Here is a 13,749-nt window from a genome sequence, read left to right on the forward strand (position 1 = left end):
CCTCAAGCTAAAGTAGTCACAAATGGTCAGATTTCAACACCATTTTGCTTAACGAGGTCAACTAGACAAGGCTGCCCATTATCAACTGCTTTATTTGTATTGGCAATAGAACCATTAGCTGAATTAATTAGAACAGATTCAGATATTGGGGGCTTTAGAGTTAATCAAGAAGAATATAAGATTAATTTATTTGCTGATGATGTTTTGATTTATTTAACAAACCCATTGCAATCTTTGCAAAGATTATCTTTTAGATTGGAAGAATATGGGAAAGTATCAGGCTATAAAGTAAATTGGGATAAAAGTGAAATTTTACCCCTTACTAAAGGAAATTATAATCAATGTCGATTAGTAACTCAATTTCGATGGTCAATAAATGGGATAAATTATTTAGGTATTAGAGTTGATAATGATGTAAAAAATTTATATAAACAAAATTATTTGCCATTATTAAAAAAAAAGAGGATCTTGATAAATGGATGATGTTACCAATAACATTAATACCGTAGGTAGAGTTAATGCTGTAAAAATGAATATATTTCCTAGATTGCAATATTTATTTCAAACTTTACCAATACAATTACCTCAGAAGTTTTTTCAAGAACTGAATAAATATGTAAGGAAATTTCTTTGGAAAGGAAAGATGTCAAGAATATCATTGGAAAAATTGACATGTAAATTTGATTCAGGAGGGTTACAACTTCCAAATTTTAAGAATTATTATAAAGCAAATCAACTTAGATTTATTGCGTCTTTTTTTGATGAAGAAAAACCGGCATGGATTAGAATAGAATTAGATAAGATAGGAGAAAACATACCAGAAGATTTTATATATAAATGGGAATCCAAATGGATACGGGAAAAAAAAGAATCTCCTATATTAAGACACTTGATTGATTTATGGAATAAGGTAAATATGGACGATGAGATAAAGAAATCTTTACTAGCAAAAAGAACTTTAATTCAAAATAGGCTTATTCCTTTTACAATGGATAATAAACTTTTACATAACTGGTTCCAAAAGGGGATTAAATATATAGGTGATTGTTTTGAAGGAGGTATATTGATGTCGTTTGATCAATTAAAAAATAAATATAAAATATCAAATAATACTCTTTTTTGTTATTTTCAATTAAAAACTTATTTACGAGAAAAGCTGGGTCAAACAACGTTGATGCCAAAACCTAGTGAAATAGAAATATTAATTCAGAAAGGAAAAATTAAAAAATTTATATCTTGTATGTATAATTTGATTCAAAAACAGACAATTAAATTAGGAATTCATAAATCAAGACAAAAATGGGAATCTGATTTGAATGTTAAAATTGATGGAAAAAATTGGTCAAGATTATGCTCTGATAGTATGAGAAATACAATAAATGTTCGACTTAGATTAATACAATATAATTTTTTACATCAATTATATATAACACCACAGAAAATAAATAGATTAAATTTAAATATGTCTGACCAATGTTTTTGATGTAATCAAGAAATTGGTACTTTTTTACATTCTACTTGGTCTTGTTTTAATATTCAACCATTTTGGATAAATCTAAGACTTTTATTGGAACAAATTACTGGAGTACAACTTCCAGATAGTCCAGTATTATTTTTATTAGGAGACATTGAAGGGATAATACCGAAACTTAAATTGAATAAGTATCAGAAAAAATTTATAAAAATTGCATTGGCAGTAGCTAAAAAAGTTATCGCAGTTACATGCAAATCTGATTTATATTTAACTATGGATCGTTGGAATAATGAAATACATAGTTGTATTCCACTTGAAAAAATTACATACAATCTAAGAAATGAATATGATATATTTTTGAAAATTTGGTTCCCATACTTACAAAAGATAGGATTAAATACATAGGTCCTTTGAAGATAAAATTATAAAGTAATCGGGGAAAGAAAAAAATAAATATTAAAATTATTTTGAACTCCATGGAGCATGTGGGGATCCTCCGATATCCAGGCAATCTTTCTCTTCTTTCTTTTTTTTTCTTTAGATAAGGGTTAAGGGGGGGAGGGTTAATATTATTTTTCTTACTATTTTATCATCACATTTATTGTAATTTTCTAAAATTTAATAAATAAATAAAAGGCTGTAAATCCAAGAATAGTCAAAGTGGAGATCAGTAGATGTCTGGGCCCTAGATACGGGGCAAAGCCGTAAATGTAAAAGCTCAACCATGTTCTAAGCAATGAGAGATCAGGTTCAATTCTACATATGGCCATGCATGAAACTATTCATTATTTAATTATGCTTCCGCCAGCGTGCTAGTCTCTATTTAAGTAGGTACTGAATCAATTCTAGACAGTTAGTTATTTCATCAATATCAGTTTTAAAACTCTAATATATCTTAAAAACATGTACTGTATTTCAAATTTCTAATTTGCAATACTATAGAAAGAACTTACAATGGCAAAAAAAATTGCAGTTAAGGAACTGGCCTTTCAGACTGAGGAATGCTTCCAAGTGTCATTCAACGCATACAGTTGTGCTGAATAAAATAAAATTGCGGTAGCATCACATCACCATCTACTGGCAATTTTAGGAGGAACAAACTCCTACTCCTTGGAATGAATACATCACTGTGCAACTGGATGTTGGACTTCCTAATCAGCAGAGCACAGACCGTCAGGATGGACAACCAGTGACCCCAGGGCTGTGTGATGAACCCACTGCTGTACACTCTGCTCACACGCAACTGCATGGCCAAACACCCGAGCAATCATATTATCAGGTTGGCCTGACACAACAATCATCGATGAGATGGCCTACAGAGAGGATGTGGAAGGGCTGGAGACCAGGCAAATAACCTCTTCTTCAATGTTAACAAGACAAAGCAGATGGTTATCGACCTCAGGAGAATTTGCACACTCACTCCCCTCTTTACATCAACGGCACAGCAGTGAAAACTACGAGCTGTTTCAAACACCAGGGAGTGCACATCACACACAACCTCTCATGGTCCCAAAACATACCCTACACAACAGGAAAACATACTAATGCTGTTTTTTTTTCCTGAGGATGCAGAGGAGATATGGACTATACACATTTATTCTCACATCCTTCTATAGATACACAGTGGACAGCATCCAAACAAGCTGCATTACTGCATGGTATGGAAGTTGCACTGTGGCAGACAGGAAAACTCTACAATGGTAGTCAAAACTGTCCAATGCATCACCGGCATCAGACTACCTACCATCAAGGATATATATACAGAAAAGTGCTGCAAAAAGGTCAGTAATATCATGAGGATCTGCACCCACTCTGATCATAGACCGTTTGTCCCACTCCCATCAGGGAGGAGGCTACTTAGCATCCTGCCAGGATCACCAGACTCAAAAACAGTTACTTTCCCCAGCAGTAAAGCTGATCAACACCTCCACCCACTAACTCACCCCTTCACACTCCCACCACTACTACTTCTCCATTTCCTGTCTGTCTCCTTACGTATAGACACTCCTGTGTCTTGCGTCACTTTATGGACACACAATCAACATATGCACATAAGCTACCCTAAGTATTTATTTTTACTGTTTTTTAATTAATGTTGTTCTTATCTTATTGTGCTTCTTTTTGTGCTGCATTGGATCCAGAGTAACATTTATTTCATTTTCCTTTACACTTGTGTACTGGAAATGAATGTTGAATCTTAATAATGACATAAAAAATATTATTTGAGAAATAGACACAGGAGTACACCATTCTGCTCTTTTGTTTAATAAGATCATAGCTGATCCTTTATATTCAATGCGCTTCTCTGCATTGACCCAGTATTGTTTAATACTCTTAATAACTATCACTTACTGAATTAACATTCATCTATCCAGTGTATCTTGCCATGTTTTTCATTGGATTTGGCTCTACACATTTGAAGTGTCAGAAAGTTCTCTGATATTGCAGGAAGAGTGAATTATAAACAGTGCGACATATACAACAGGACATTTGGGATCTTGTTTAGCAGTAGAATGAAAGCATATCTACTTAATGATTCACAGTAAACAGTTAAATAAACAAGACAGCAACTTGAATGGGTGAATTCAATGCCAAATCAGGTGTAGATGAAGAATTGGAAAGAAAGATGTGGATGAAAAATGGGATGCAAGAAAAAAGTAAAAGAAATCTTCCCTTTGTTTCTCACAATACAGGAAATAACTTCATTTCATAGGCTAGTGAGATGGATTGAAAGGCACCAACTATTCCTATTTTAATTAAGAGCATGTTTACATTGTCAAATAGTAAACAACTTCCCATGGCACTTTTAAGAAAGTACATTCTTGAAAGATAACGGGGAGATTAGACATGTGACATTGTTTTAGGAAAGCTAATTGAGCAGTGCAAAATAATAGTGAATCACAACTTGTGTAGCTTCTCTTTCTCGATACAAGCTGCCAATGTGCACATTATAATGCAAATGTGTCCTTCAGACGAGGTTTTCATCAAAACTTGGGATGGTTATCAGTTAATATTTTTATTGTATTAGAATTCAATATCTGTGTACTTAATTGCTATTAAACAGCATCATCATCAGGATCAAAGCAAAGTGTGGACACAGTTGTTTTCTTACCAGCACATCATGAACCAGGGCTTGGTACGTCCATGTATGATGCAATGGAGTTGCTAAATCTATATTCCTGTCCACAAGGACTAATAATGGTCTTTGGAAACTGTGGTAGAAACAAAAGGAACAAAAATATAAGATGATACGTGAATTGAATCAGAATCAGGTTCAGGTTTCTTATCACCGGCATATGACGTGAAATTTGCTAGCCGAGCGGCAGCAGTTTAATGCAATACATAATATAGAAGAAAAAGAAAACAAAATAATAATAAATAAATAAATCTGTTATATATGTGTATTGAATAGATTAAAAATCATGCAAAAACAGAAATAATATATATTAAAAAGCAAGGTAGTGTCCAAGGCTTCAATGTCCATTTAGGAATCGGGTGGCAGAGGGGAAGCTGTTCCTGAATCGCTGAGTGTGTGCTTTCAGGCTTCTGTACCTCCTATAAATTGGACTAAGAAGCTATTCACTTGTCAACATGTTTCAACAAAAGCTACCACATCTGCGTGAAGTGCATCCGGCTACAGCTTTTTGAAGACCATGTTAGGGATCTGGAGCAGCAACTGGATGACCTTCGGCTTTTACAGGAGAGTGAGGATATAACTGATCAGAATTAAAGGGAACTAGTCACCCCAAAGTTGCAGGAAGTGAGTAGCTGGTGACTAGGTGAATGTTACTCCACTCTTTAAGAAAGGAGAAAGGCAGCAGAAAGGAAATTATAGACCAGTTAGCCAGACCTCAGTGGTTGGGAAGATATTAGAGTCAAATATTAACGATGAGGTGATGGAGTATTTGGTGACAAAGGACAAGATAGTACCAAGTTTCCTTCAGGGAAAAATCCTACCTGACGAACCTGTTGGAATTCTTTGAAGAGATTACAAGTAGGATAGATAAGGGGATGCAGCCAATGTTGCATATTTGGACTTTCAGAAGGCCTTTGACAAGGTGCCACACATGGGGCTGCTTACCAAGTAAGAGCCCATGGTATTACAGGAAAGTTACTAACATGGTTAGAGCACTGGCTGATTGGTAGGAGGCAGCGAGTGGGAATAAAAGGATCCTTTTCTGGTTGGCTGCCAACAATGAGTGGCGTTCTGCAGAGGTCGGTGTCTGCATCCTAGACTCTCCCACCTTGGGAAATATCCTTTCCACATCTACTCTGTCTAGGCCTTTCAACATTCAAAAGGTTTCAGTGAGATTTCCCCTCATCCTCCTGAATTCCAGTGAATAGGAGAAATTTCTTTAACCAAAGGTTGGTGAATTTGTGGAAGTTGTTGCCACCCGCAGCTGTGGAGGCCAGGTCATTGGGTGTATTTAAGATGGAGATTTATAGGTTCTTGATTGGATATGGCATCGGAGATTATGGGGAGAAGGCTGGGAACTGAGGAGGAGATTAACCATGATTGAATGACGGAACAGACTCGATGGGCCAGATGGCCTAATTCTGCTCCTATGTCTTATGGTCTTATGCTGTGCCACAGGATCTTTGAGATTCTTTACACATTTTTCAGAAATAAATTTGAAATTATGAGAGTTCAAATGTGGATGATTTACTGCAATATTTCAATACAACCTTAATTATATTAATTTGTACAGAAAAAATCTCATTTTAACATACAGGGGTGTCAAACTCATTTTAGATCACGGGCCGGATTGAGCAAAATGCAGCTTCATGCGGGCCGGATCAGTCGGACGTGTGCGAACGCAGCTTTCGTTGCCTCCGTTTTTTCAGCCTGCTCTCATGTGTCTCAGTCTCTGCTATAACTACAAAGTGTTTCACTTTACAAATTTCGTTTCTTATGAAGAAGACTGCCGAGCAAGACTGCCGAATAAACACTAAAAACCCTGAAAACCTGGTACCTGAATAAACTCAGCATTAGCCATATCATACGCCATAGGCGCTTCAATAGTAATTAGATATTATCTTGCGGGCCAAAGATAATTCCACCGTGGGCCGGATTTGGCCCGCGGGCCTTGAGTTTGACATATATGATTTACACATAAACCACTTTTTCATTCTAACATGCATAATAAAAAGAAATTGCACAGATCACTGATCATCCATCTTAAAAATACAATGTCTCAATGTTAAAAGTTACAATGCAGATAGAACATAGGGAATTGTTAGTTTAATGAACCACTCTCAGTTTTATTCAAGTATCTTTTGGCTATTCTTTATTAAGATACATTTAATCTTATTAAGATACTAATTAAAGGAAGTGGTGGTAGTTAGCTTTGTTGAAAAACAAAGTGGAGCACTTCTCCTCGTCTGCAAAATGTATTAGGAGACCATATAGCCTATGGAACTAGCCCTTGAGAAAACCAATGCAATAGTTAATGTTCAAATTAGGCTCTTACTACACTTTGGGATGTGGATTTAAATCACTGGTTGTATATGGTAAGATATCTGGACACCCTAATGGGTACACGCTCTCCAGGTCAGGACTGCATTGAGCTTTAAACAACTTTGTTCCTCTCCCACCTGTTATTTTATGGAGTAGTATTTCATGGGAGTCAATGTGTAATGTTAAACAAGATTTAATATTATTTGTAATGCTTCTGCCTATCATACAGTGATCAAATTATATAAATGTACCCTTTATCAAAACAAAATTTAAAAATTACTGTCAAAGTCAAAATCCCGAAACACCCGACAAAACTATCTTCTCCCTATAATGACACAAGAAAAGCTTTTTAGCACAATACATCCATGGAGGTTTGCAAGGGTACAATCCCATTAGATCCATTACCTTTCTCCTTATTTTCCTGCACTACTGCAGTTCATGCACTATCACGCGTGCCATCAGGAATTGCCATTCACTTGTATTACCGTAGCCAATCACCCTCCCAGCATGTCTTTGGCAAGTGGGACGAAATCAGAATACTCGCAGAAAACCCACATGTGCACCAGGAGAACAACTACCAGGGTTCAGACAGTACCAGGGTTAGAATCAGAATTGTGTTCCAGAAGTTGTGAGGTAACAGCACTAATGACAGTGTCACTATGCCAGCAATGCCTTATCATGCAGATGCACAAAAAGTGAAAACAGGTACTTTTATATAGCTTACTCAAACAATGTTAAACTGCAGAAAACCTATTAGTTATAACCCTAGAGTTTCCTTTTTTACAGAGTTAATTTACTGAATTGTACCTGAATTGTCCGCCACTAAGATTATCACCTGTGAAGAGACTATTTCTGGCATCTCGTAGATTTTCTCGCAGTTTCTTATCTAATTTCTAAGAAAAGTAATTAGAATTATTTTTAATTGCAGAAACATCTATTTAATTATGTAGCAGAAAGCAATAAATCATTGAAAATCCATTACTCTTGAACAACTGTTAAGAAAGGCAGTACAGTTTAGGACAGTTGTTCTAGCTAGAAATAAAGATACAAACTTCAAATTATACAATGGATCATGCACTCAATATTGCTACACAATTAATAAGATTTGATTTCAAAAAGCTGAAAACTTAGTTTACATGAACATTTTACACCTTTGGTATCATAAGTCTGTTACTCCTTTCCAAACAGTAGACCATTCTCATAGGTTCAAGGAGTGAGGGTGCCACAATTTCTCAAGGTCAATTTGAAAGAGGCATCAAATGGCTCTAAAGCACTTCACAGATTCCTAAAATTTTGAAAGGTACTTTTCATGTTCTGCCCAAACTTTTTAGTTTTAGAAGTGTAGTCACTGTTGTAAAGCTGAAATGCTAAATTTTTCTTACTTTCTCTTTACAATTGATGTGATAGATAATTTTTTTTCCCCCACTGAGCAAAGTAAGTTAGTGTCAATGCAAGTCCTGAAACAAGTATTATTCCATCTACTTGCACATGAAAAGTGCCAAATAACTGTATCACGCATGGGTTGAGAACTCCTCATTCATCTTACCCAATATTATTGGTACTGCACTTCTATCAGTATTTAAGAGCATTAGGTGGCAGTGTAAGGGGTGCTGCCTGATGTCAGCATTTATGAAGTATTGCAGATCAGTTTTTTAATTTCATCATTACTGCTTACTTTCCAAACTAGGTCACAGTCTGGTAAGTAAAATAACATGTTATTTTGAATCAATCAACATATTCTGAATTACTGAGGCCCCATACAGTTAAATTCCTTGTCTACTCTGCAACAAATCTTCCTCAATAAAATTTATCATTTCACTAGTTTTGTTTTTGTCACTAGCCTTAACTGACCCCTTTTGGATCAACGCTTTAGTCCAATTCTGTCCTCTATTATACCCCAGAAATTTTAATTTAAACTATAGCAAGCCGTTGTTATTGCAGTAAGAGCTTCCTGCAATATCTGATATTTAACATCTATGTGAGGAAGCAAGTGGGACTTCACTTTGATATCTTACATTACTTAAATTCATTTGTTTTACTAATTGATTAGAAATAAGATTTTTACCAGCAGCTAACAATTATAAACACTAATTTATCAGGTATACATTATGGATCATGCATTGTCTAGTAATTATTAAGCTTATTAGTTATGTGTACTGAAATAAATGAAAATATATTTCTTACCACTGCTACCATTTCAGCTGCATTTCCTCGAGGGCATCGTATGATTGGAACAGCACCTAATTTAAGAAAGGCAATCAAACTACTAGATTCGCAAAAGCTCTGAAATTAATGAGCTGCTGTGCTTATCATCAATTTAAATTCTACCCACTTATTTTAAATTTCAAAAATATACTTTGGTCATAATCACAAACACACACACAAAGAGCAAATACAATTGTTATGTCTTTCTCCACACTGAGTAGTACCTGTTTAATATGTTAGCTTATAACACATCAATGGCACTCTTGCTTCCTGAGGCAGAGCATATGTGAAATGTTTGAGAGACTATTACAGAAAGCCCACTCAGAGTCTCAACAGTGGTTACACCAAGCTTCAGTTCATTCTTCAGCACATAATCTTGCACTTGCAATGTTCCAGTCAGAAGTGTTTACCTGTGGACATCGTGCATTGGAAAACCAACAAACTACAGGCAAAGTGCACCTTCCATCAAGTTGACTATCTTCCAGCACTAATAGGTGTTTATCTCAAGGTATCTCCCTGAGAACAGCCCGAAGATCTCAGGGTACTCAGAGGTGCACATGGTGAACCATGACAAGAACCAGTGCATCCTTTTCCAGGCTTTCTTGTCAAATACACAGTGCATGAGGAGGTGGGCTGATGTCTCATCCTTGCTGCAACCATCTTGAGGTAGAGTATGTGGTAAGAGTGAGAGTTCAGTTGGGAAGGCGGCTCTAACAGGGATGGCCCTTCTCTCTAACAGCCAAACAAGATCTTGATGGTTACCTGGCAGTTCTTGTAAATGAAGCATTCTGCCAAATGCCTTTGACAATCTACTCAGGAAAATGTCCCACAGAATCCACCCAGAAACAAGAAGAAATCTGCAGATGCAGGATCCACCTTCATCTTCTCCCAAGCTCCCTCCAGAGCATTCCAAGCTCACCAATCAGAGACTTTACAAAATTGTTTGCTGCAGAAACAGTCTTTTGAAGAACAGGCAGCCTGACAAGATCGCACCACAAGACCAGGTTCATTGCAACACTGGGGACGGGTAAAACTTCACGATAGTGACACTTGGTGTTAGCTCACTCTGATTTTAAGTACTGCTCAATGGAACCACACCTGAAAATGGCCATTGTAATGAGGATGATGTTGAGTACATTTCCCCTCCCCCTTCACTGGAGACCTTTACATAACGACCAATGGATGAAATACATTCTGGATCTCCAGATGAAGTGAAAGATGACTTGGGTGACTACAAGGGCATGGTATTAGGGATTGTGTCATACTTGTGCTGCGCTTAGCTATACTGAGAACACTTCACACCTGAAGACCACTTCCTTGCCTGCCATCAAGAGAGAGTGCTATTCTCACATTCCCAACTTCTGTTTCACCTTTGCATTCTGCTCCAGTCAAGCCTTAACACTTGCACCAGCATCTGAGTGTCAATGTCCCAGCACCTTCTGGTAATCCAGCTCGATGATGAAGAGTACAATGGAACAGTTATTTGTATGGTCTCATTCTTACTGCAATCAATTCCAGTTCATGGAGTTAATTCACGCTTGTTGTATACACTGGTTAACCTGTGAATCAATCATGAGTCCAAGCAGAAGTCAGTGACATTATCCATATTCAGAGAGGGTTTGATCTGAGTGCCATCAACTCATCCTTCCTCAAGGAATGACACATCAACAAGAAAACGAAGAGTGGGCAACTTTGCTAGACTGTAGAGTTGATTAGAAAACTTGTTGTTTCCCAATAATAATATGGCCTGCACTATTGGCGTCTATATAGGGTAGTTGTATCCATTTGTTGATTCCTTCTCTAAAGGTCATTTCAGAGGACACATCCACCACGTAATCACCATCAGCTCAAGTTTCACTTAAAGTCAACCGATATATCCATGTAATGTGACAGACTTCTTAGTATCACTCTACTTGGTTTCTTCCCCATAATTCCAACTGTATGATTTAAAACCCCTTAGTAGGTGACCATGGAGGTGCATCACACCCAGTCACCCTGATACACAACTTATCAATGGACAGCCCTAAATATTTAAGAAATTCATAAGAGTATACTTTCTTTAAAGCAATTAAAACACCTTCAAAACTGTAATAACAGAAATAGGAATTTGCTACACTCCACTTACCCATTGTGACAAAAAAACAGAAAAGGCTATCCACCAGAGTGTCCATAATTATTTCCATTTCTGTGTCAGTGATATCAGGTCGATTGATTGCTGAAATAAGATGGGGAGAAAAGAAATTGTATGCCATACATGAACCAAGAGATCCCAAGCCATTTTGCAGAGACTTGCTTACCTTCGAAACATAATTATTACATTATTGAAAATATAGTACACAGTATACACTCAACAAGCTATAACAAAGGACAATAAAATGAAAAAAATAGTAATGATGACAAAATAAATATTGGCCATGACATGAAAATAATTCTCTTCACCTTCTCTGAAACAATGCCCCTGGAGCTACATTTATCCAGGAGCTGCTAAGTGGTCTCACTTTAAAACTGCATCCAAAAGGTATTAGCTACAATGATACATTGCATGCAAGTTCCACCTGGATTCCTGTGCTCAGTTTTCCATGGCACAAGAGTTTAGCTCTCACTCAATGTCAGCAAAACCAAAGAGCCTATTATTGATTACAGGTGGAGGAAACCAGAAACCCATGAGCCATTTCTCATGAGGGGATCAGAAACGAAGAGAGTCAGCAACTTTAAATTACTTGGCATTATTATTTCCAAAGATCTGCCCTGAGTCCAGTATGTAACTGCCATTACAAAAAAGGCAAGGCAGGACCTCTACTTCCTTAGAAGTTTGCATAGTGCACCCTGATAGCTTCCCTATCATTGCAGGAGATTTCAACCATGCCAGCTTGAAGAAGTCTCTGAACAACTACCACTAACATATCACCTATGGAGCCAGAAGAGCCAACACACTTGACCACTGTTCTACCAGCATCAAGAAAGCTTACCGTGCCATCCCACGCCCACACTTCGGCAAGTCTGATCATCTGGCTGTACTTCTAATCAGGGATTCAATTTCATGATTCTGGGAATGAAAGGGTTAACATATGAGAAGTGTTTGGCAGCTTTGGGCCTGTATTCACTGGAATTTAGAAGAATGTGTGTGTGCGTGTGTGTGTGGGGGGGGGGGGGAAGAATCTCATCGAAGCCTTCTAAATGTTGAAAGGACTAGATAGGATGGATATGGAAAGGAGTTTCCCATGGTGGGTGTATCCAGAACTAGGGGGCACAGCTTCAAATTGCGGGAAGACCCTTTAGAACAGAGGTAAGGGGCCCAAGAGTAGTAAATCTGTGGAATGCTTTGCCACAGACCACAGTGGAGGCCAAGTCCATGCGTATATTTAAAGCAGAAGTTGATTGTTTCCTGATCGGTCAGAGCATCAAAGGATATGGCGAGAAGGCAGGTGTATGGCATTGAGTGGAATCTGGAATCAGCCATGATGGAATGGTGGAGCAGACTCGATGGGCTGAATGGCCTAATTCTGCTCCTATGGGTTATGGTCTAAGTCAAAATGAGTACGCCTCACTTGCCATCTGTGTGGATGAGCATATTAGACATATCCCAAACTAAAAGCTATGCAACAACCAGGAGATTTGTAGTCTGCTGAGGGGCAGATCTGTGGCATTCAAGACCAGTGATCCAGAATGACACATCTTCCACATATGACCTACGGAAGGCTATTAAAGGTGAAAAAACAATTCTGATTGAGGTTAGAGACAGAATCAGATGCACATCAGCTCTGGCAAGGTTTGCAGGCCAGTACTTCCTACAAGGCAAAACCTTACATCATGAAAGGCTGTGATGTTTCACTCCCCAATGAGATTAATGCCTTTTATGAAAAAATAGAGAACAAAACTACACCTGTGCGAAACCCTGCAATATCTGCCGGCACTGTGATCGCTGTCTTGGAGGCCAACGTCAGAACAGCTTTCAAAAGGGTGCACTCTTGCAAGGCGCCAGACTCTGATGGTGTACTTGGTGGGGCTCTGAAAGCCTGTGCCAACCAACTGACAGGAGTGTTCAACGACATCTTCAGTCTCTCAGTGCTGCAGTCAGAGATTCCCACCCGCTTCAAAAGGGTGACAATCATATCAGTGCCCAAGAAGAGAAGGGTGAGCTGCCTCAATGACTTCTGCCCAGTGGCACTCATATCTACTGTAACGAAGTGCTTTGAGAACTTAGTCATGGCTAGTATCACAACCTGCCTAAGCAAAGATCTGGACCTACTGTCATTTGCCTATCACAACAGATCTACAGCGGATGCAATCTTACTGGCTCTCTACTCACCCTTGGATAACCTGGACAATTGCAATACATATTGTACATCAGGCTGCTGTTTAGTGATTACAGCTCAACATTCAAGATAATCATATCCTCAGATTTAATCAAGATCTAAAACCTGGCCTTTGTACCTCCCTCTGCAACTCGATCGTTAACTTACTCACTGGGAGACCACACTATGTGCAGATCAGAAGTAACATTTCCTCCTCGCTGACAATCAACACCGGCACACCTCAAGGATGCCCACTGTTCTACTGTCTCCACACCTATGATTGTGTGGCTAGGCACAGCTCAAACACCATCTATAAA

At 37.9% G+C, this 13,749-nt stretch overlaps 1 protein-coding gene across 1 annotated transcript in view; it reads right to left on the reverse strand.

Moving 5' to 3' along the window:
- Nucleotides 1–13,749, reverse strand: part of scfd1 (sec1 family domain containing 1) — a 153,426-nt gene that overhangs the window by 124,205 nt on the left and 15,472 nt on the right. Inside the window, exons 7-10 of the mRNA XM_073040077.1 lie at nucleotides 11,263–11,352; nucleotides 9,117–9,172; nucleotides 7,740–7,825; nucleotides 4,587–4,686 (exon numbers count right to left, since the gene is read on the reverse strand). Of these exons, the coding sequence (XP_072896178.1) occupies nucleotides 4,587–4,686; nucleotides 7,740–7,825; nucleotides 9,117–9,172; nucleotides 11,263–11,352 (332 nt within the window). The remainder of the gene's footprint in view (nucleotides 1–4,586; nucleotides 4,687–7,739; nucleotides 7,826–9,116; nucleotides 9,173–11,262; nucleotides 11,353–13,749) is intronic.

This window comes from Hemitrygon akajei, chromosome 3 (assembly GCF_048418815.1).
Source record: "Hemitrygon akajei chromosome 3, sHemAka1.3, whole genome shotgun sequence".
Taxonomy (NCBI): Eukaryota; Metazoa; Chordata; class Chondrichthyes; order Myliobatiformes; family Dasyatidae; genus Hemitrygon; species Hemitrygon akajei.